Consider the following 24,055-nt stretch of genomic DNA (forward strand, 5'->3'; position numbering starts at 1 on the left):
ATCCAGGACATTGTTCAGAGTCTTAGGAGTCTAAGATAGGGGCCAATTTATCTCTTCAGGAGTTCTTGTCCACACTTGCCCACTTTGTGGTTGCAGGCTCCCTCTCTCCTCCATGTTCTTATATCACCCTTTCTCTATCCTTCTTCCCCCCCCCAATGGCTCTGAGATGCACCAGTGCCAGGGAGGCCCAGCTGTGTGGTCAAGCAGAGGCACTTGTACATGTTCAAGGGAGACCCTTGTTTTACTGGGCTTTGTTCAGGGCTGACCCTCACCAGAAGAATGTCCTTCCTAGAGGAGCTGACCCATCGAGCGGGCCTACATAAGAAGGAGCACCTTGTGTTCCCTGCCCTGACCCTCTGCCTAACGCCAGGACAGCCTGTTCAGGCTTCTGTAACTCTGGAGAGCTTTGACTCTGACCTGCTTTGTTTTGACAGCTTGTGGACTACCGGGCAGAATTCAGCAAATGGTGGCTGACAGAGTTCAAGACAGTCAAGTTCCCTTCCCAGGGAACCATCTTTGACTATTACATAGATCCAGAGACCAAAAAGTTCGAGCTGTGGTCCAAGCTCATCCCCCAGTTTGAATTTGAACCTGAGATGCCTTTGCAGGTGAGTGTGGCCGAGTAACCAAGGACATACAGTGACCCCAAGAATCTGCAATGACTCTAGTAGCAGCCCCTTATCAGTATCCAAGAGGAATTAGTCATCACCTGCTACTCACTTTTTTGGAGGAAATCATAGGTGCAATGAAGTCATAAGATCCTCTACAAGGCTAGATAACGTAACTACTAGACCCCACTGTCAACCTGGGAGGGAAAGGGGGGATAGCAAAGGCAGAAGTTTCTGAAATGTGTTAGAGAGGCCACAGGGAAGCAGACAGAGCTGGTAGAGAAGGAAAAGAATGCTCTCTACCCAGAGAATAAGTTGATAGGATGGTCTTACTATGGATATTAGGGAAGACCCTCCTGCCTGAGGTGGTGAGCTCCACCATGACAGCAGAATTCCTTCTTCTGAAATGCTCCAGAACATTTGGCGGTGCATCTGTTTCTCCCAGGAGCCCCTGGCACACTCATCGTGTTCCCATTTCAGGCTTGTTTGGTGCACACAAGTGAAACCATCCGAGTGTGCTATTTTATGGAGCGGCTCATGAAGAAGCGGCGGCCGGTCATGCTGGTGGGAACCGCGGGCACAGGCAAATCGGTGCTGGTTGGAGCTCAGCTGGCTAGCCTTGACCCCGAGAAATACCTGATGAAAAACGTACCATTTAACTACTACACAACATCGGCGATGCTGCAGGGTAAGGGCCCAGAAGGCATGGAGGAGAGGGTGTGGGGTGTCTGAGTGGCCATGGTGCCCGATGCAGAAGAGCTGGAGTAGAGAGAGCATCAGGTACCTGCTCGGCTAGATAGTACATTTCCTCTCACAATTCCCTTCTTGCTTTTCTTCTTCTTTCTCTTCCACAATACCCATCCCAGTTCTCCAACAACCCTTAGCACAGCCTCTTCCCCTTTCCTTTCTCCCTGCATTCCTCCCTGGCCTGCTAAATTACTCCAGGGCAGGGATTTCAACACAGAGCAGTTCAGCACCTTGATGATAAAACCTGCTGAAGACCCATGGAGAGATCTGCATGGGCTTGTAGATTTCTGTCACCTGATGTATCTAGAGATCATTTCATTGACCCTTCATATTTTATAAAGGGGGAAACTGAGGCTTAGATAAAAGTACATGATTGCCCAGGGTCACCACCAAACGGCAAGGCTGGTGTGGCACTTCCAGTATCTGACCACATGGAACATACTTTTCACTGGGAGTTTACACACCAGGCTCCGTAGTAGACATGAGGCCTCCTAGGTGTGACTTCAGGGTCAGAGGCTCACTACAGGTGTTTTCTTCTCACTAGAGTCACTTCCTCTTTTTATAGAAACACTTGCTACAATAACCCTTGAAACAGTTTCCTTTCGAAGAAATGCCCACACCAACCTCCCATAAAGAAAAGGGGAGTGGCAGGCCTGGGGAGGAAGCCCCACACTGTAAAAGCCTTGCCCCACTCTCTACCCCTAGCATGCAAAATCCTCTAAAAATGAGGAATTCAGTGTATGTGCTATTTACAGATCAGCAAGTTATAAGCCATAGCTTATAACATGAAAAGTGAACCTGGCACTTTTCCTGTCTGACTATATCATCAGGCCTTAGGCCAGCAGACTTGCAGAACAGGCTACACTTTGACCACCACCTGCTCAGCCTGAACCATTTTTATTTATCTGGTCATTCTGTGCCCTCTGCCTAGTGTGAGCCCCAGAAGCAAGCACTGTGGTGTTGCCAGCACTCTGCTTTCCCCAGTTCCCCTGTGAGAGATTAGCTCACTTCCCACCTTCTTTCTGCACCTTTTGCCAACTCTTCCAGAGTTAGGGTCCAGCCACCTCTTTATTCCTAGTGGAACGCAGTGTTGTCTCTGCTCTCTACCTCTCATAGCAGCTAAGTGCCTGAAGCTTGTTGATAGAAGTTAAAATTATCCCCTCTCTCCCCTTCAGTGACTGAGAGAGATCTCCTCAGGGTTTCATCTACTACTGAGCTGATAAGTATTTTACACCCCTACTCCCAATTCTGCAATTGACTATAATTCCCATATGAATGTTAACCAGACAAGGTGAAATCATGAAAATTTATGTTGACACTTCACTGCTTGGTCAATAATGTGAGCATCTTCTATTTGAATACTGAAAAACTACTTCAATTTTTTGTTCTTTTCACAATGTAAACAGCTATAAGAATGATATATTTTTAAGTTTAATCTGCATTATTAATATTTTCCCATTTTATAAAATTAATATTTTTTAGCATTTTCTTAAATCTATACAATCAACAAAACGAATCAAGCCCTGGTCTGTATTTTTGTCCATTTTCTTGGTGTAAATTCTACCACAATGACCAATTTCAAGCTGCCAATGTGATGTCAGTGAACATGGAATCCAGAAGAAATGCACATTAGCACACCATTAACAATATTCCTGCTTTACAGATAAAATAGGTGAAAACAATCTTGAGCATAGATAATGTTGAAATGTAGCAAAATAATTAGGATGTAATGAATTTCGAATGTTATTATATCTGTTTTAATATAATTTACTTAATTATAAGTTTATCTGATTTATTTTTTTATTTTTTAAATAATGGCTGTGTTTAACAACCAGATTGCAAAATTTCCTCAGTTTTAGCAATCAGCTCTCAAGAGCCAGCTCCAGTAAACCACTAGCTTCATATTTACTCCATGAGACCTCAGCTACCATTATGTCAGGCAATGTCATAACCTTCTGTAATGGCCTGGCACCATCACATTAGCTCCCAGTAGTAGTCATAAGCAGACTTTACGCGCCTGGCTGGTTCACATGTTAACACTGTTTGGTCTACCTAACATAATTTCTCTTTATGTTCATGGAAAGATATTACCACTACACTTATTGGCAAGCCTTGAGTCCAGTGACTGATCAGATTATCAGCTCTGTTCATTTACACCAATTTTTACTGTTACTTACAACTAGACTGATGATGATAATGATGATGATGATGATAACTGACATTTATCAAACATTCACCAGGTGTTTGTCAGGTACTACCTCGGATTTGACTTTTACACATTTTTTAATTATTTAATCTTTTACAGCCCTGCGATGGGAAGTGAGTACTTACTTATATCATCCCCATGTTACAGATGAGAAAACCAAAGATGTTAAATAAGCTCCCCTAAGCCACACAGTAAGTGGTGGAGCCATGGTTTGAAGCCAGACAGTCTGACTTCAGTGTCTATATTCTAACCATTATGCAACATTACCTCCCTGGTAAGAAAATACATTGGAAACTGCAATAAATATTTGATATTATTACTATTATCATTAGTGTTACTATTTGAGTATTTCAAGAAGTTATTTTCTAGAATCCTATTACGGTTTTATAATATAAAAAGTACTGTAAATAGAGAAGAAGAATTCATAGCCAAGAAAGAGAAGATGAGCTTCTTACATTGCCTGAACCTCTTGCTCCTACTCTCGGAACCTCACCTGGAGGAGTTTGTCCTTCCCTCCTGTCAGAACACTGAGAATTATTTTTTAAAAAGTTCCAGGATGCTGTCAAATAGAACCAGGATGAACACTGGCTCCTCACTGCAGCTGGCCATACATCAAAACACACTTTCTGTCTCTTTTTAATTCCCTAGTGGCCTCTGGGTCCCATCCCTCTTCTCACACTAGGTGATGGATGAAGCATCTGTCCTTTCACCTTACCTATCCAGAACCAGCTAGGAACTGGAGAGTAACCTAAAGCCCTTGAGTAGCTTGCATAAATGTAACAAAGTCTATGCAGCAAAGCTCAAACTCTTAATTCTGAAAAATGCTGACTTCCTTTTCTTGGAAGCTCCTTCCTCTTACTTTAGTCACAGCCCAAACAACTTTGATTATTTGACGTCTTAGCCCAGAACATTTTAGAAGCAACGAAATGGCTTCTAAAATGGAAAAATAATGTTACTAACAGAAAAGTGGGAGCCAGAAATCCAGTTAATATCTAAGAAGAAATAGAAAACTTATAAAAGGAGATACAGGAACCCAGAAAGTGAATATTCTGTTATCATTTAGACAAGAGGCAAGCTGTCTCACCTACCTCATGAGCCAATCACTCTTTGCTGCCCAGTGTTTTCACTGCTGTTTGTATTTAAGCCCTTAAGAAAATATCGAATGTGATATGGCATAGTCTGATTTAAAGGCGGGTATTACACCCAGACCGGTGTGCAAAATGTGTGCTTATAATATGTCTTTAATAGTGAAAGATGGGAAATAGCCTAATTTTCCATATGATGGAATGCTAAGCATTATTATGAAGAATGAGGCAATTCTATATTAATTGAATTGGGACTATCTCTAAAGCTTTGTTGAGTGACAAAAGAAAGATGCAGAATAGTATGCATAGTATGCTCTAAATTCTGTCTTGCTTAAAAAGAGATATATAAAAATTAACACACACGTATATATTTATATATGCTTATAGATATACTTAGAATATTTCCAGGAAGACACATAAGAAACTGATAACAGCAGTTGCCCCTGGCAAGGGAAATTGGATGCTGAGAGTGGGATGGAGAATTATTTAAACTTTTTAAAAATTATGAAGTAGTTCAATCATGTAAAAAAGTACAGAAAATAATGTAACAGATGCCCATGTGCCCACCACCCAGATTTCACAGATGTTAACATTTCGTCATTTTGCTATGTATCTTAGCATTATAAGTACAGCCAATACACCACTCCCATCCTTTCTTCCTTCATGCCCCTTATTAATTGGAGTAGTAAAGTTGTATATCATTCCAAATTTACACTTTTTATACGTATGTGTACCCATAAACATACATACTGTTGTGTGCATTTAAAGTTTAAATATATGTCATACTCTAACTTCTTTTGGCAACTTTTAAAATCATTATCTGTTTTGATACATTGCTTTTCACTGTTGCATAGAAGTCCATTGTGTGAATAAATCATGGCTATTTATTCATTTTCCTACTAAAAGGCAGTATAATTTTAAAAAATATTTTCACTTTTAAAAAAGCATTTTTAAGTTGTAATTTATATACACTACATGGCACATGTTAAAGTATACAATTCAATAAGTTTTGAAAATTTCACCCACCTATGAAACCATCATTACAATCTAAATAATGAACATATCCATCACCTCTGAAAGTTTATTATGTCCCTTGGTAATGCCTCCCTCTCACCCAACCCCCACCCAACCCTGTGTCTAGGCAACCACCGATCTGTTTCTGTCACAATATATTGGTTTGTATTTTCTAGAATTTGATATGATGGAATCATACAATATATACTCTTTTTTTTTTGTCTGGCTTCTTTCATTCAGTATGATTTTGTGATTTATTCATGTTGTTGAGTATATCAATAGTTCATTCTTTTTATTCCTGAATAGCAAGATAAAATATGTAAAATACTCAGAATGATTCCTAGCATACAATGAGTGCTTGGTAAATGGAAGCTGTTATTATAATAATATTAAAGTCTTCAAATTATGAATTTATAAATATTATGCATTAATTTCTAAGCCACAACTACCAAAACAAAGGGAATACATGCAAATCTCTTTTTGCTTGAAAAAAAGAATTTAACATAAACTATGCTAAAACAAAAATAATGTTTTTGGAAGAAATGTTCTAACTTTCAAATGGGCAATTCATCAAGATCTCCAGGGGTATATTTGGCAGCTTACTCATTCTGCTAGTCCATCACATACCATTTTTCTCAAAATCATATATATTTTTTTAATAGAGAAGGCAGGTTCTTGATACTCCCTGCATCTCTCCTCTCTCTCATTACATCCAGCTCTAAGGTCTTCATTGAGTACTTTTCTAAACACAGATTCAGAACTCTTTTAAATACAAATGGGGGTTTTGTTTCCAGGCATTCACATTTCTCACCAGTGTGAATAACACATTCTTTATTTAATGTTTGTAATATACCAGACTTTGTGCTTTAGCTTCATTTAATCTTCTCCACCCAACGAGATACTGTATCCATAATGCTTTCCACTGCCAGCAGCAGAAAATCTGATGATAGTGGCATTAACAGAGATTTTTTTTTTTCACTCAACAAGGAGTCTTGAGGTAGGCAGTGGCTAATGTTAAATCAATGATTCAGTGATATTAATGCTATAATATCTGTTATTCTCTTAGCTGCTCCCTCAATGTGGCAGGTTGGCTGCTGCTCCAGCCATTACATCTTCATTCTAAATGAAAAACAAAAAAAAAAGATAAAGGGGAAAGTTGTTGCCCATGTCAGGAAATGAGAGCTCTCCAGGAACATACACTTATGTCTGTGTCTTTTCATTCAGAACTGTGTCACAGGGCCACCCCAACTGGAAAGTGACTAAAGAGAAAGGAGTTATAAATGGTGTCCGTCACAGAGATGATAGTCCCTATCTTTACAAGATGAGAAAATGAGACTGAGAGGTGTTAAGTGACTAATCTCTAAGTCACACAATGAGTTAATAACCAAGCTGTCTTATTTCATCAAGCTGTAGTGGCCTTCTGCTTTGCTAAGACTGTAAGTCAGATATCTGAATTTTCATAGTAGAATGCCAACATTGCTTCTGTCCATCTAATATCTAGAGCACATGGGTATCTTTCTCTTTGATGGTAAATAAAATAGGCCCTTTAGTTGGTCATGGAAACACTCAGACTTCAATTGACTGCTCTCCGACAGCTGCACAAGGCACAGATCAATAACACTGGCATCTCAAGTTGAGAGAGGCAGAGATCTGTGCTCATTCTCTGTTCTTCTAGCTTCTCTAAACTCTACAACCGAGTTGCACTGCTTTCATTCCCTTCACTGAGTTACAATTTAATGATCTGCCCTTGGGTTTTGTTGAAAGTTAGGAGATAAAAGATAATTTTAAGTTATTTTTATATTTTCTGTAAAATTCAGTAGAAGATCACGCCCATTTGTAGCCTGATAAACCTTTTGTAAGTATCCCTGATATACGCTTTTTAGAATTTTGTACCTGAAAAATTTTTTCATACAAAGTAGAAATGAATTTGTACCGGTATTCTGAGATGACATGATTACTGTAATTAAACACAGATTTAGTTCTGAGCTTTCAAGTAGGCACTTCATAATGGACAATGTGAGATACATTTATATTTGGGAACAGTAACTATGCCATCTTAGATTACATGTGTGAATAATTCAATATTGTTTTGGAATCCATTTTAGTCTTTATTTTAATTGGTCTGTTTTATGTCTATTAATATACCTTACACTTCTTCTCATTCTTTTTAAAAATATCATTTTTAATATAAAAAAAATAATTTGCAATGACCCATAGACAGGATAGTTTAGAAAGGGAAATAGATGAGCAAAGAATTTGATCAAAGCATCCAGGGGCTTATATTTGCAGTATAGAGAGAATGAGCCAAAGGTGATGCTCTTCACAATTCTGAATTCTCTTACCAACCAACTGCAATTTAAATTATTAGTTCAACAAATATTTCAGTGCTTAATCATGCCAATTAGGCAGGAGCCAGGAGTCTGAGTCTTTATGGAAAATGAATCTCTGTAACCTGTTCATTAAAAGTTTAAGGTTGGACAGGACCATATAAGATCTGATCAAACTCTCAACCTCAAAGGAGCATCGAGCTTCCATTATTACAGGTAGACAATATTCGTCCACTTACCTTAGTGTTTTCCAAAAAGGAGATGACACAAAATTAAATCACCAAAGATTTCTCTCTAGTAGGCAACACACTCTGCTTGGAATGGGAGAAGGGAGCTCCAACGTATAAAAAAATTGAAAACAACACGTTTCAGACAATAAAGAAACCATTCCATAAATTTCGATACCTCCAAATTATAGAACACAATGTGGCCATTAAAATCAAGTTTTTAGGAGGATATGTATTATCATATAAAGATGTTTACAATATGTGAAATAAAAAAACATATACAAGTAGAATATTCAGTATAATTCTGATTTTGTAAAGGAAAAATTTGCCAGAGCAAGTAGACTTGAAAGTAATGCTTATTGCTAGGCGACAGAATTATGGACAATTTTCATTTTCATCATTGTGATTGTTTGTGCTTTTTAATCTTTATATAATGAATATGTATTATTTTTATAATCATGCAAAGGATGTTATTTTTGAAAGAATAATCTCAAAGCCCTCATAATATAACTGAAACATCTTAACACGTGAAAAATTAGATAATGCGGAAGGAAAATAGTTCAAACACAGGTACACAAATCATGTCGATGCCAAGTAAGACATGATTAATTACTAATGATCTCTGTCAAAAGTATGGTCAGAAAACGAGTTAACCAAACTGGAGGTTTCTCAAGGGCAGAAGCCATGTTGTAGTCATATCTAAGAAGTAGCTTGCAGTAGTGGTTACATGAGGTAAGCCAGGTTAGAATCCTGGCTTTGCCTTCAGTAGCTGTGTATGACCTTGGATAAAGCCTGTGAATTCCTCTAAGCCTCAGTTTTCCTGTTTGTTAAAAGATTTTTTAAAAAGCTGATGATAATACGGGATAGGGCTGCTCTTAGGAGTCAATGACATACTGCACGTCAAGTCCTCCATAGTATTGCTCCATGGATGAATGAATGTACTGCTCTAGAGTTCAGAAACTGGAGGAATCGATAAGACTGGGATTGTCAGGGATGACCCTAGAGAAAGATTGGGCTGTGAGGGCTTGCAAGGACTTTCTTCTGATGATATGAAAGAAGCAGTAAAATCATTGTCAACAGACCTGGATTCTAGTTCCAGCAAGGCATTTAACCTGCCTTAGCATCTGTTTCCTTAGTTACAAAATGGGGATAATAAGTCTTTCTTTGCCTATTGATGAGATTTGTTATAATAATAAAATTCATTCATTTGTTTATTTAATAAATGTTTTTTGAACATGCACTTTATGCTAGATAATATTCTATGTGCTAGGGTTACGATAAAGAAAAAAAAAAAACAGAAAAAGATTCCTGGCCTCATGGAGTTTAGAGTGTGGAAGAGGTGAGATAATAAACAAGATAAATAAGTAGGACATTTAGGATATTAAGTGGTAATAAGTGTTATGGAGAAAAATGAAGTGGGGACAGGGAATAGGAGGTAGGGGGTTAATTTTAGATAGAGTGCCAGGGAGGGACTTACTGAGAAAATAGCATTTGAGTAAATAAATACTTGATGGAATTAAGAGAGCAAACTGTGCTAGCATTTCGGAGAAAAGGATTCCAGGCAGAGGAAACAACCAGAGCAAAGGCCCTGAGGCAGCTAGTGTGTCAGAATCAAGGTGGCTGGAGCAGAGAGAGTGAAGATGGGAGCAACAGGAGAGAAAAACAGAGATGCAAATTTTGTGGATGTGAGCAGATTGGCTTTTGCCCCAAGTGAGATGGGGTGCCACTGGAGAGTTTTAAACAGGGGACTGGCATGATCTGACTTACCTCTTATAAGGATACCCTGTTTGCTGTTTTGAGAATATAGTGAAGGGACCTGGGTGAAAGTAGGAAAACCATTTGGGAGGATTTTGTAGTTTCCAGGTGAGAGCCATTGGACAAGGATGGTAGCACTGGAGACAGTGAAATGAGATACAAATGGGAACCCACTTGGAAAATGAAATTGCTCTTTAAAATGGTAGTAAAATAGTGCCGGAGAAAAAGCATGAATAAAAACATAGAGGGCATCTTAGTGCTGCTCCATATGACCACTAGCTGAACGCCAAGTCGTTCCATATGAACAAATTCAGTAAGATAGTACAGATGAACTCGGGATGCAGGTATGGGCTTGACTCTCAGCCAGAAACATGGTGGGAGGGTCACATTTCTCTATATGTCTCATGTGTTTAGCACCTTCAACATCAACATGTTTGCTGAAACTTAAACCCACTCTGCTCCTCCAGTTCTGGCTGGAAACAGAGTAACTTGCTACCATTCCATCCTAGATGTGACTTGGAGCATAGCTTGGCTAAGAAGGAATCAAAAGTGTGTGTGCCTTTTCCCAGGAAGTCCTCTCCTCAAGGTACTTAACATCGTGTTTTTGAAATAATCTAGTGCATTCTAAGGCCACTTCTTGCTAACCGACATGTTTTTCTCCTCAATAATCCTTTAGAAGCATAAAGAGCTTAATCAACCCAAATTACAGGGTCTGCTTAATTCCAGAGGTTGATTTGAATATCACTGCTTTGGGAGGAGGAAAAACAAGTCTTCCTAAGGAGAGGATTGTCTACTAGAAGGACCGTTTTCAAAAACATGTCCTTGGCAGCCCATTAATTATATTTCATTTTGACAGATCTCATATATATATTTGTTATATCCTTAGCGGGGGAAAAAGGTGTTGGTTGATTAATTGGTTGATAGTGTATGTTAATTGGATGCTAATTAAATTTAAATTTAATTCATATTTTAAACACTTACTTTAACTCAGGACCAGAAAATTAGAATATTCAAGCTTCTTGAAGTAACTTGTCTTTCTATCTGTCACCTTCATATGTCTATTGACCCTTTCTCCTTGTTTACAAACTTGTTTTTCAAGAAAAGGAATCAGACAGTTCTTAGAGCTTCAAGCTGTAATAGGAAGTGTTGGTTCTGGCAATACATAAATATTTAATTGCTTGGTTGAAAAATATATATATACTTCTACCCTATTAAGTTTGTTCTAAGCAAGTCCTGTCAGGCTAGGAAATGATACTATTTGATTTCTTCCCTCTGGCTGGATAATTGAAGAAATAACTCCAGAAGAGAGTCTGTACTGCCTCTGCAGAAAGACATTGAGATGCTCTGGTAGAGGATCTGATAACCTAAAGATGGGTGGGCAAGCCCTTCATGATACTGGAAGCTTCTGGAAAATTCTCTGAGACTATTGTTTCTATTCTCCCTCAGGGAAAATCCCAGGAGGAGAACTATTTGAGAACACTGTTGACAAAGTATCTACTAATTCCTCTCTTTTATCCCAAAGGTGGGAGGGGCCTCCACCCAGCTCTGGGATGGAAGCCACAGCCTTCATGCTCCTCTGCTATTCTAGGTATAGAAAGCAGGTCTACTCAGGTTCTGGTTATTTGCAGATTTCCTGAGGGAGAATATGAGGCCTTGGGACAGTCAAGGTATCTTCTATTTCTGGTCTATAAACAAAGAAAACTGAGACCACAAGTATCATAGAAGGAGCATGGATTTGTCATTTAATTGCTCTGGATTTGTATCCTGGCTCTATCTTAGAGAAGTTGCTTTGTTCTTCTGAGCCTCAGTTTCCTCTTCTGTAAAATGAGACAATAGTACTTATCTTACAGTGATATGGGAAGGAAAAACTGAGATAATTAATGTTTGTAAAAACCTAACACACTTCACATAGTAAGACATTCAATGCCTGGTAGATATAGTCACCATTGCTGCCAGATAATTCCAATGTCACCTTCTGGTCCTGTAGAATGCTTATATCTGTAGTAGCTGCTGCTGTTATTTGCACACAAATGCACACAGCATCATTGCTCATCCTTGACAACTGTACTGTCTTAGTACTGGTATCTGAGGTTTGAATGTCTTTTCCTTACTAACTGGCTCTCTCATTAGGTGTCTTGGAGAAACCTCTAGAAAAGAAGGCTGGCAGAAATTATGGTCCCCCAGGGAATAAAAAGCTTATCTATTTCATTGATGACATGAACATGCCTGAGGTAGATGCCTATGGAACTGTGCAGCCCCATACCATCATCAGGCAGCACCTGGACTATGGCCATTGGTAAGAGCGCACACAAAGGCACCGGGGCTGGCGGGCGGAACGATTAAAGCAGGGCTGTAGGCCAGTCATTATTCCACTGAAGCTGCAAACTTCAGTTTCGTTCTGATGCCAGATTAGAATCCCCATGGCAAACCCCGTTCCTGGTGGAATTCTCCATTTCCTGGAGTATATTTTCAGACAGGGGCCTTACTTCCTACGTGAAAAGAAAGTATTGAGCTCTCATCTAAGGAAAAAAGCCAACCCTTTTCATCAATATTCATCTCAAAAGTTACCTTCCAAACCCCCAAAGCAGAATTAACCGCTCCCCTCCTCCGACCATAGCACTGAGCAAGCACTTCCATGGTAACACCTAACATACCATACAGTGCACCTGTGTCTGAGGGTCTAAACAGCTTTCATCTTTTCAGAGCAACTTACAGGGTCTCATTATCTCTTGCAACAGTATAGTTTTTAATAGCAAAAGATCTGAACTTGCCAGAAAAAAAAAGCAAGTCAATGGTTTGAGACCCTTGTGGCTCACCTTTCTACCTCACATTGAATGGGCTGTTGCAAAAGAATGGGAAGTATGAAGAGGGAATTCAGAGAGAACTATAGTTGCAATGGTAACCGGAGTTGCCTTTCATTCATTTCTAAGTCTTTGTTGGATGCCTGACATGTACAACCACCCACAATCTCCACACCAGCATCTGAGCAGCTGAGCAGCTGAACTATATATACTGGAAAAGAAAATCAGCCATGCTTGCTAGTTCTACTTTGAATACATGGTTGCAAACCTTAAACAGGAAGTAGAAACTTCCTGGAAATTCTACCATATTGCTTTCATATGTTTACATTTCCACCCTCAGAAGTTTCTGTTTCATACCCTCTCCTCAAGCTTCCCACCTTACCTCAGCTGATAATCATATGCCATCTCTTTCTCTTGCTTCTGCATCGATAGAACTTACTTGCATCCCCATGCATCCTTTTCTCTCTCTTCCTGTGACATCTTCCCTAAGGCTTAACCACCCACCAGCATCGTGATTCTACTTTTTTCTACCTCTTGAAATCCTCACTTTATTAACTACTCCCCTTGTCTCCTTCAAATCATTATTTAAACTTGTATAATTTCTTCCATTGTCTTAAAAAAAATCATTTTCTAACTATTGCTCTGTCTCTCTCTCCCTGCATAACCAATATAATTTGTCTTCATTTCCCACTCACTTTTCAGTGCACTGTTATTTAGTTTCTATTTCCCCTACTTTACTAACTGTTGTTGCTCAAGTACTAACTGTATCTTTATTATGAAGTCCCTGTCGAGCCACCATCATTATTATTCTCTCTGTAGCACTTGACGTGGTTGACTGCCTTCTCCTTTTGGAAATACTGACTTTCTTTGCTTTCTGGGGTGCCATGCACCCCTGATTTTTCTCCTATCTCTTAGTCCATCTTTGTGGTCTCTTATTCCTATGCTATTTCCATAAATATTGGATCCATCAGGATTTTGTCCTAGGCTCTTGTCTCTTCTGAATTTCTACCAGTGGATCTAGACTTTTTTTTTTTAACCTAACACATGAATGATAGGGCAGCACATCACATATCACCCTGACAATGCATTCACCTACCTAGTCCCTCACATGATTCTCACCTGTGGTTTCTGACTGTTTCAGGTATGATCGGAACAAGCTGTCTCTAAAGGAGATCATGAATGTACAGTATGTTTCCTGTATGAACCCTACTGCAGGCAGCTTCACCATAAACCCACGGCTTCAGGTATGGGAGGAGCTGTAGTAATGTGGTCCTAAATACTGCCTTACCAGGGCTGATGTCACTGGATCATAAATAACAATTGGCCCTTCCCCTGTCTAGCCTTTTAAAGTGATAAATCATACCAGATGCTGACTCATATTTCTAGGAAGATAGAGAAACTCATAGACCCAGAGTCATGAAGCTTTTAGAGCTGGAAGTAGTTGTAGAGTTTATCTGATTTAATTCACTCTTCACAACAAGAAAACTTCAGAGAAATGAAATGACTCTCCCAAGGTCATGTGGAAGCACTGAGTATAAGATTCAGATTTGGATTCAGATTCCCTGAGGCCAAATTCAATTCATGTCCTACTACCCCTTACTACATCTTTGACCCAAGGTCCAAAGCCCATTATTTTATACTCAACATGAGTGGGTCTCAGGTGGAAAATGTGACCAGAATATAGAATTCGAAGCCCTGATAAGAATTCTTAATTGTTTTATCCAAATTCAGAAAAGATCACTTTTACTTTGTGATAATGGATGTCTAACTTGGGCCTCCTCCACATGCCTGTTTCCTTGTACAGCGTCACTTCAGTGTGTTTGTCCTCTCTTTTCCGGGAGCAGACGCCCTGTCCTCCATCTACAGCACCATCCTGACTCACCACCTAAAGCTTGGAAACTTCCCAGCATCACTACAGAAATCCATCCCCCAGCTGATCAACCTAGCCCTTACTTTCCATCAGAAAATAGCCACCACATTCCTACCCACGGCAATCAAATTCCACTATATCTTTAACCTCAGAGACTTTGCCAACATTTTCCAGGTGAGTTCATCTTCTCTGATACCCCCTAGAAGATTTAGTGGTGTTCCAGTTCCTCCCATTCTTAGTAAAATAATAGTTAATGCCAAACTTTTAGCGAAGGCACAGTTCACATAGTCATAAATATAAACAGGTAAACAGAGTGTCATGGGCTCCATAATTTCAACAAAATAGAGTTCTGTTTGTTGACTAAATTATTTCTCAGTAAGCAGAAACCATTTCTGAGTTGATTCCTTTGGGCTGGAGAAGACTCAGCATCTTGGGGATAATGTTTTTTACTGATTCCAGAATGCCTAGGAAGGAAAATGGCACAGAAGAAAGAGAAAAGTATACTGTAGTCCCTGGTCATAAATTTATTGTTATTGGGATAAAAAAGAGTGTCCCCCAAACCATGCAGGCTAAGTCTGCTTCCTGAAGAAGCCGTACTGTAACATTCCTAAGACATCATCTGTCAACCCCTGGGATGTCTCTGTCCTAAATATTCCAGGTTCTTTTCCAGGCCAAAGCCATTTCCAATCATTCCAGCTGCTTATATGATGACCTGTTTTTTGCCCATTGCTTCCAGTTGCCTGGCCCTCCACTATTAAAACTTCCAGAGGGCAATGTAGCAGACTCTGCCCCTCTCTTCCCTTTGGTCAGATACAGCATTCTCACATGGTGACATCCACAACTCTCCCATCCTGGACAAGAACCTACACAAACTACTTTTCAGGGAACCTCTCCCCAAAATGGCACTAAGCCATTACTGAGGGAAGGATACTTTTCACACCAAACGGAGGCCACACTTGTAGGAAAATGTCAGTGAGATCAGAGAGTGAAACATGACCCTCCAGAGGAACACATGTATTTGGAAATAATTACCCAGCCACTACCTGTGGAGCTAGGACTCTGGGGAACTTGAGAATAGCAAAAGTCTAGACCCTGAGGATATAAGGCCTATGTGTTCCACGCAGGGCTCTTGACTGTAAGGAGCAGAAAACTACTAAACATTAAAAAGGTCAAAGATAGAAGAGCTATGCCTCAGAAAGTCTTACCACTGAGCCCTACAGCAAGGTCAAGTTTCTGAGAACACAAGTAAGTGGGCTCAGGACAGCATTTCTGGTTGGATTATGTCTCTCCCAAACATAACTTCAGTTAAAAATGAGGAAACAAAGACCCACAGGGATTATATAGATTTGCCTAAGACACACAGCCATCCAGTGAAGGAACTGGAACCAGAATCTAGGTCTTTGGGTTCCTTTCCGCCACATCATTCTGTCCTTCTCATCTGTACTGCTAATAAGGAGAAGCATAAGATACTTAAAGCAGCAAGAAAGACTCAGCTCCAAGCCTATCAAGGTCACAGTTCAATAGCTCTCAAACCTGGATGATGGCAAAGTTTGTATATGCCCACTCTTATCTCCCATTTATTGAATATTAATTGAGAAAGACATGTTTTATCACACAATCTCTCTCTTAAATTTCACTGCAGCACAATGAAGTGGGTACATTTCCATCTTCATTTTCTAAGTGAAAAAATAAAGAAGTTACAGTCATTTGATCAAATTCACATCGCTCATAGTGGCAGAACTAAAGGGAAAATAGACATTAGCCTCTTTCACCAGAAGCGCCAATTTAACGGAGACTCAGAGAAGTTATCAGCTAGTAGATGATAGCATAAATGCTCATGGCAGTAGAAAAGTATAAACGATGTTAGTGGAATAACAAGTAGTCTGGTCTGGTGGGAACGGAGAGCAATATGGAGGGGTTGATTACAGGTGAGATTGGGAAGGTAATTTGAAACCAGAGTGGGCCCTCATAAAAAGTCTTACTTTAGTCTGTAATAATAGGTAATATTTATTGAGCACAATCCTAAGCCATTCACATCTATTAGCTAATAATTTAATCATAACAACCACATGAGGTAAAATATAGATTATTTCCAATGTAGAAATGACTGCAGACAAATAAAATGCCTTGAGCATGATCACATAACTGGTATTTTGGGGCAAAAAAGGCTTCCTGAGGAAGGAAGGTTCTATTCCAGGCTTGTTTTAGTGGCTACTGGTACGATGTTGAGGAAGAACCAGATGAGATACTGGAGTGAGGGTGAGTCTCTTGTTTCCCCTGGCCTGTTTCTTTACCTGACTCAAGTAGCCTGAAGGGCAACCCCCTGAACTCTGTCCCAAGCAAACTTCTCTGCAGCCAACCAGCTGTCAGCCACCTGCTACAAGTATGGGAATGTGCATCCCCTACTGCACCACCTGCCACCCTTCAACCAAACAGCTCTTCACCTTCCTCAAAGCTTGACCACAACCTCCCTATGCACTCCTCCCTGACTGCCTGCTTTTCTGAAGGCCTGACTGACAGAAGAACTTAAGAGTATGATTGAAGGCCCACTAGGAGACAAGCACTGTTTTTCTCCATCCAGCTTGATCTAAGACTCAGTAATTCAGACAGTCGCTACATTGCCTTCTGTCTTAATTAGGACAGAATTTGATAGTGCTCTGAGCAGCAGAAATCATTAACTGTTCCCATCTCAATGTCACACATAACTAACTGTCTGAGATAGTGAAAAGTTTGTAACTTGACATGCTCACACTGACTCGGCCCTTAATTTTCACTCAGCCTGAGAGTTTGGCTATAACAAGGCTTTATAAACTTCAACTGATAGCACACCTCACTGTAAAACACAGTCCTGGAAGTCAGGATTCCTGGTTGGTGCTTCTTCTTGCCCTCCACATCTCATACATGGCTGATACCTTGGAGAGCTGAGGAGGAAGAGACAGAGATATGTGTGGGACTAAAGGGGCTTACTGAATTTTTTTAAAAATGAACTTTTGAAGTATAACATACAAGTAGAAAAGCATATTAAGTCATAAGCATACAGCTTGGTTAATTGTCACAAAGTCATCATGCCTATGTGACCACAATTCAGATCAAGAAATAGAACATTCTTAGCATCCCTGAAGCCCCCCTTGGCTCCCTTCTATTCACTCTTTCCTCCTCCTCCCAGGAGTATTGTCTGAACTTCTAACATCATAAGTTATTTGGGCCTATTTTTGGACTTTATGTAAAGAGAATCATATGGTAAATATTTTTATGTTTGTTCAATATTGCATTCGTACCTATATATACAATCATGTTGGTGGTAAAAAATAACAGTAGTAACAATTTCTTTCTTTCCAGTCTTTAAAGCTTCTAATTTATTTTTCTTGTCTTACTGTGTTGGTTACAATTGCCTGTACAATGTTGAAGAATGGTAGTAAGAATGACATCTTGTTGCATTCCTAATTTGAGAGGGAAAGCTTTTAATAGTTGACCATTAAGTATGATGTTTATTATAGGATTTTTGTGGATACTGTTTGCCAGAGTAAGAAAATTTCTTCCTTTTTCTAGTTTACTAAGAGTTTTAATCATGAACGTATGTTGAAACATAATAAATGATTTTTCTGTATCCATTGAAATAATTACATCGTTTTTCTCCTTTTTTTCTGTGATAAATTATCTTGATTATTTTTAAATGTAAGTTCAACCTTGCACTTTTGAGATCAATCCAGTTTAGCTATTACATGTTAAACTTTTTATATTTTGCTGGATTCCATTTGCTATTTTTTCTATATAAATTTTTACATCTATATTAATGATTGTCCTATAATTTTTCTTTCTTCTATTATTTTAAGGTTATAAAGTCCTCATAAAATACATTAGAAAGTGTTTCCTTTTAGTCTCCTCTCTGGAAGATTTTGTAAAAGATTATATTGTGCCTTCTTTAAGTGTTGGAAGAATTTACTGATGAAATCATCTGTATTTTTTTTTTGTGGAAGATTTTAAACTATGAATCAATTTCTTTGATACATATTAGACAATTCAGATTTTTTCTTTATTTACCAGTTGTGACAAGAAGTTGATGTCATCTATTTCTTTTTTTATTTTTATTTTTCAACTACAGTTGATATTCAATATTATATTATTGAATGTCAATAATATAAGGTGTACTGCATACTGGTTAGATATTTATATGACTTACATAGTGATCCTCCCAATAAGTCTTGCACCCATCTGACACCATGTATTATTATTATAATATTATTGTAATGTTAATATGTCTCAAGCTGTACTTTACATTCCTGTGACTGTTTTGTAACTACCAATTTGTATTTCTTAATCCCTTTCCCTTTTTCACCCAGCCTCTAAGGTTCCATCCCATCTGGCAACCATTAGTTTGTTCTTTATATCTATGAGTTTGTTTCCACCTTGTTTGTTCATTTATTTTGCTTTTTAGATTCCACATATAACTGAAATCATATGGTATTTGTCTTTCTCTGTCTAACCTATTTCACTTAACTCAATACCATCTAGGTTCATCCAAGCTATTGGAAATAATAAGACTTTATTCTTTTTTATGGTCAAGTGATAATATTCATATTTATGTGTATATATATATATATATATATATATACACATATATGTATATATATATATATATATATATATATATCACATTTTCTTTATCCACTCTCCTTTTGATTGAAGCATTAATTCTATTTACATTTAAAGTAATTATTAATAGGTATGCAGTTTGTTTTCTGATTGTTTTTATAGTTCTCTGTTCTTTTCTTATTCTTTTGCTCTCTTCTCTTGTATGTTGATGACTTTCTGTAGTGTTGTGTTTGGATTCTTTCCTCTTTACTTCTTGAATATCTCTTGTAGATTTTTGGTTTATGGTTACCATGTGCTTCATATATACCAATCTATGTTTAAAGCAATCTATTTTAAGTTAATGGTTACTTAAGTTCGAACACGTTCTATAATTGCTACCATTTTTACTCACCTCTTCCACACTTATGTTTTTGTCATTATTTTTTTACTTCTTTTGTGTATGTTTTTGTGTGTATTCCTTAAATACTGTTATAATTACACATAATCTTAATTTTTCCTCTTTTTATTTTTATTTTTCAATTAGAGTTGACATTCAATGTTATTTTATATTAGTTTCAGGTGTACAGCATAGTGATTAGACATTTATATAATCTATGAGGTGATCCCCCCAATTAGTACTATACAAAATTATTACAATATTATTGACTATATTCCCTGTGCTGTACTTCACATCCTTATGACTACTTTGTAACTACAAATTTTTACTTCTTTACCCCTTCACCTTTTTCACCCAGCCCCACAACTCCCATCTGGCAATCATCAGTTTGTTCTCTGTATCTATTATGAGTCTGTTTCTGTTTGGTTTGTTCGTTTATTTTGTTTTATAGATTCCACATATAAGTGAGATCATATGGTATTTGTCTTTCTCTGTCTGACTTATTTCACTTGGCATAATACCCTAAGTCCATCCATGTCATTGCAATAGTAAGATTTCTTTTTTTTTTTTTTATGGCTGAGTAATATTCCATTGTATACACGTACCATATCTTCATTATCTAATCATCTCTTGATGGACACTTAGGTTGCTTCCATATCTTGGCTATTGTAAATTGCACTGCAGTGAACATAGAGGTGCATATATCTTTTTTATGTAGTGTTGAGAATTTCTTCAGATAAAAACCCAGAAGTGGAATTACTGGGTCATAAGGTAGTTCTATTTTTAATTTTTCGAGGAACCTCCAAACTGTTTTATAGTGGCTATACCAATTTGCAATTCCACCAACAGTACACAAGGATTCCTGTTTCTCCACATCCTCACTAACACTTGTTATTTTAGATTTATTATATTGATGATAGCCATTATGATAGGTATGAGGTAATATCTCATTGAGTTTTAATTTGCATTTCTCTAAAGTGACACTAAGGATCTTTCCATATGTCTATTGACCATCCATATGTTCTCTTTCAAGAAATGTTTATTCAGGTCCTCTGCCCATTTTTTAATTAGATTATTTGGGTTTTGGTTGAATTCTGGTTCTTCATAAATTTTAGATATTAACCCCTTATCAGATGAATCATTGGCAAATATCTTCTCCCATTCAGTAGGTTTTCTTTTAATTTTGTTGATGGTTTCCTTTGCTGTGCAAAAATATTTTAGTTTGATATAGTCCTATTAGTATATTTTTTTCCTGTTTTCCCCTTGCCTAAGGAGATATATCAGAAAAAAATATTACTAAGAGCAAAGTCAGAGAGTTTATTGTGTATGTTTTCTTCCAGGAGTTTTATGGTTTCAGGTCTTACATTTAAGTCTCTATTCATTTTGAATATATCATTGTATATGGTGTAACAAGGTGATCCAGATTAATTTTTCTTGCATGTATCTGTCTAGTTTTCTCAACACTATTTCTTGACTAGACTGTTTTTATCCCATTATCTATTCTTTCTACCTCCTTTGATGTTGATTAAATGACCATATAAACATGGGTTTATGTCTGGGCTCTCTATTCTTTTCCCTTGATCTCTGTGTCTGTTTTTATGCCAGTACTATGTTGTTTTGATTACTATAGCTTTGTAGAGTAGTTTGATATCAGGTAGTGTGATACCTCCAACTTTGTTCTTCTTTGCCAAGATTGCCATGGCTATTCAGGATTTTTTATGGTTTCATATAAATTTCAAGATTATTTGTTCTAGTTCCATGAAAAATGCCATTGGTATTTTGATAGGGATTGCATTGGATATAGATTGCTTTAAGTAGTTAATTCTTCCTATCCATGAACACAGTATATGCTTCTATTTATTTGTATTTTCTTCCATTTCTTTCTTCAATGACTTATAATTTTTCCATGTACAGATCTTTTACCTCCTTGGTTAATTTTATTCCTAAGTATTTCATTGTTTTTGATGCAATTGGAAATGGGATTGTTTTCTTAATTTCTCTTTCTGATAGTTCATTATTGGTGTGTAAAAATACAACTGATTTCTGGATATTAATTTCATATCCTGCTACTTTACTGAATTTATTTATCAGTTCTAACAGTTTTTTGATGGAATCTTTAGGATTCTCTATATATACTATCATGTCATCTGCAAATAATGACAATGTTACTTCTTCCCTTTCAATTTAGATGCCTTTCTTTTCTTGTCTGAGTGCTGTGGCTAGGACTTCTGATGCTATGTTGAATGATAGTACTGAAAGTGAGCATCATTGTGTTCTTTCTTATCTTAAGGAAAACACTTTTAGCTTTTCTCTGTTGAATATTATATTAGCCATGGGTTTGTCTTATATGGCCTTTATTATACTGAAGTATGTCCCCTCTATTTCCACTTTGCAGAGAGTTTTTATCATATATGGATGCTGAATTTCGTCAAATGTTTTTTCAACATCTATTGATATGATTATATTTTTATTTTTTAATTTGTTGATGTGGTGTATCACATTAATTGATTTGTGGTTATTAAACCAATTTTACATCCCAGGAATAAATCCCACTTGATCATGGTATATGATCTTTTTAATGTATTGCTGAATTCAGTTTGCTAATATTTTGTTGAGGATTTTTGCACCTATATTCATCAGGGATATCGACCTATAATTTTCTCTTTTTTGTAATATCTATCTGGTTTTGGATTCGGGGTAATGGTGGCCTCATAAAATGAGCTTGAGAGTCTTCTCCACTCTTGAATTTTTTGAAATGGTTTGAAAAGAATAGTGTTAGTTCTTTGAACGTTTGGTGAAATTCACCTCTGAAGCATTCAGTTCAGGACCTTAGTTTGTTGGGAGTTTTTTGATTACTGATTCAATTTTGTCAATAGTAATTGGTCAGCTCAGATTATCTGTTTCTTCTTGACTCAGTCTTGGAAGATTGCATATTTCTAGAATGTATCCATTTCTTCCATATTGTCCAATTTGTTGGCATATAATTAATTGCTCATAATATTTTCTTATAACTCCTTGTGTCTGTGGAGTCAGTTGTCACTCGTCTTTTATTTCTGATTTTATTTATTTAGGTCCTCTCTCCCTTTTTTGTGATGAATCCAGTTAACAATTTATCAATTTTGTTTATTTTGCAAAACCATTTGTAGTGGTTTTTTTAGACTCTATTTTGTTTATTTCCACTCTGATCTTTATTATTTCCTTTCTTCTACTAACTTTGGGCTTTGATTGCTATTCTTTTTCCAGTTCTTTTAAGTGTAAGGTTAGGTTGTTTATTTGAGATTTTTCTTGAGTCTTGAGTTTGGGCTGTATTGCTATGAATTTCCTTCTCAGCACTGCTTTCACCATGTACCATGGATTTGGGGTGGTTGTGTTTTTATTTTCCTTTGTCTCAAGGCATATTTTAATTTCTTCCTTAATCTCATTGTTAACCCATTTATTGTTTAGTAACATGTTATTGAGCTTCCATGGGTTTGTGTATTTTTTAGTTTTTTTCTTGTAATTGATTTCTTGTTTTATATCATTGCGGTCAAAGAAGATGCTTAATATGATTTCAATCTTCTTAAATTTATTGAGACTTGTTTGTGACCTAACATGTGGTCTCTTGGAAAATGTCCCATGTGCAACCGAGAAGAATATATATTCTGCCACTTTGGGGTGAAATGCTCTAAAAATATCAATTCAATTCATATGGCCTAGTGTGTCATTTAAAGCCACTGTTTCCTTGTTGATTTTCTGTCTGGAAGATCTGACCATTGGTGTCAATGGAGTGCTAAACTTCTCTGCTGTGACTGTATGATTATCGGCCTCTCCTTTTATACTGGTCAATATTTGCTTTACATATTTAGGTGCTCCTATTTGGGGTACATACATGTTTACTAGGCTATATCCTCTTTTTGTATCGACACCCTTATTGTTAGATAATGTCCTTTTACTGTCTTTTATGAAAGCCTTTGTTTTAAAGTCTATTTGGTCTAATATAATTATTGCTACCCAAGTTTTTTCTGTTTCCATTTACATGAAATGTCTTTTTTCATCCCTTTACTTTTAATCTGTGTGTCTCTCAATCTGAAGTGAGTCTCTTGTTGACAGTATACATATTGGTCTTGTTTTCTTACACATTCAGCTACCCTGTCTTTTTATTGGAGCATTTAATTCATTTACATTTAAATAATTATTCATAGTTACATAGTTACTGCCATTTTATTATTCATATGTATGTTCTCCCCCACTCCCATGTCATCTTCTTAAAGAAGTCCCTATAACATTTCTTGTAATACTACTGGCTTGGTGGTGATGAATTCCTTTAGCTTTTTCCTTTCTGGGAAGCTCTTTATCACACCTTCAGTTTTAATTGATAGCCTTTCTGGGTAGAACCATCTTGATTGCAGGTCCTTGCTTTTCATCAGTTTGAATATTTTGTGCCAATTCCTTCTGGCCTGCAAAGTT

At 37.4% G+C, this 24,055-nt stretch overlaps 1 protein-coding gene across 3 annotated transcripts in view; it reads left to right on the forward strand.

Moving 5' to 3' along the window:
* The window catches only part of DNAH9 (dynein axonemal heavy chain 9), a 310,371-nt gene that overhangs the window by 151,382 nt on the left and 134,934 nt on the right, over positions 1-24,055 (forward strand). For all 3 annotated transcript variants that reach the window (XM_039847368.1, XM_039847369.1, XM_039847370.1), the window contains 5 exons: positions 435-608; positions 1,089-1,296; positions 12,100-12,265; positions 13,912-14,014; positions 14,575-14,814. In XM_039847368.1, the coding sequence (XP_039703302.1) occupies positions 435-608; positions 1,089-1,296; positions 12,100-12,265; positions 13,912-14,014; positions 14,575-14,814 (891 nt within the window). The remainder of the gene's footprint in view (positions 1-434; positions 609-1,088; positions 1,297-12,099; positions 12,266-13,911; positions 14,015-14,574; positions 14,815-24,055) is intronic.

This window comes from Pteropus medius, unplaced genomic scaffold (genome assembly GCF_902729225.1).
Source record: "Pteropus medius unplaced genomic scaffold, Ma_sr-lr_union100, whole genome shotgun sequence".
Lineage (NCBI taxonomy): Eukaryota > Metazoa > Chordata > Mammalia > Chiroptera > Pteropodidae > Pteropus > Pteropus medius.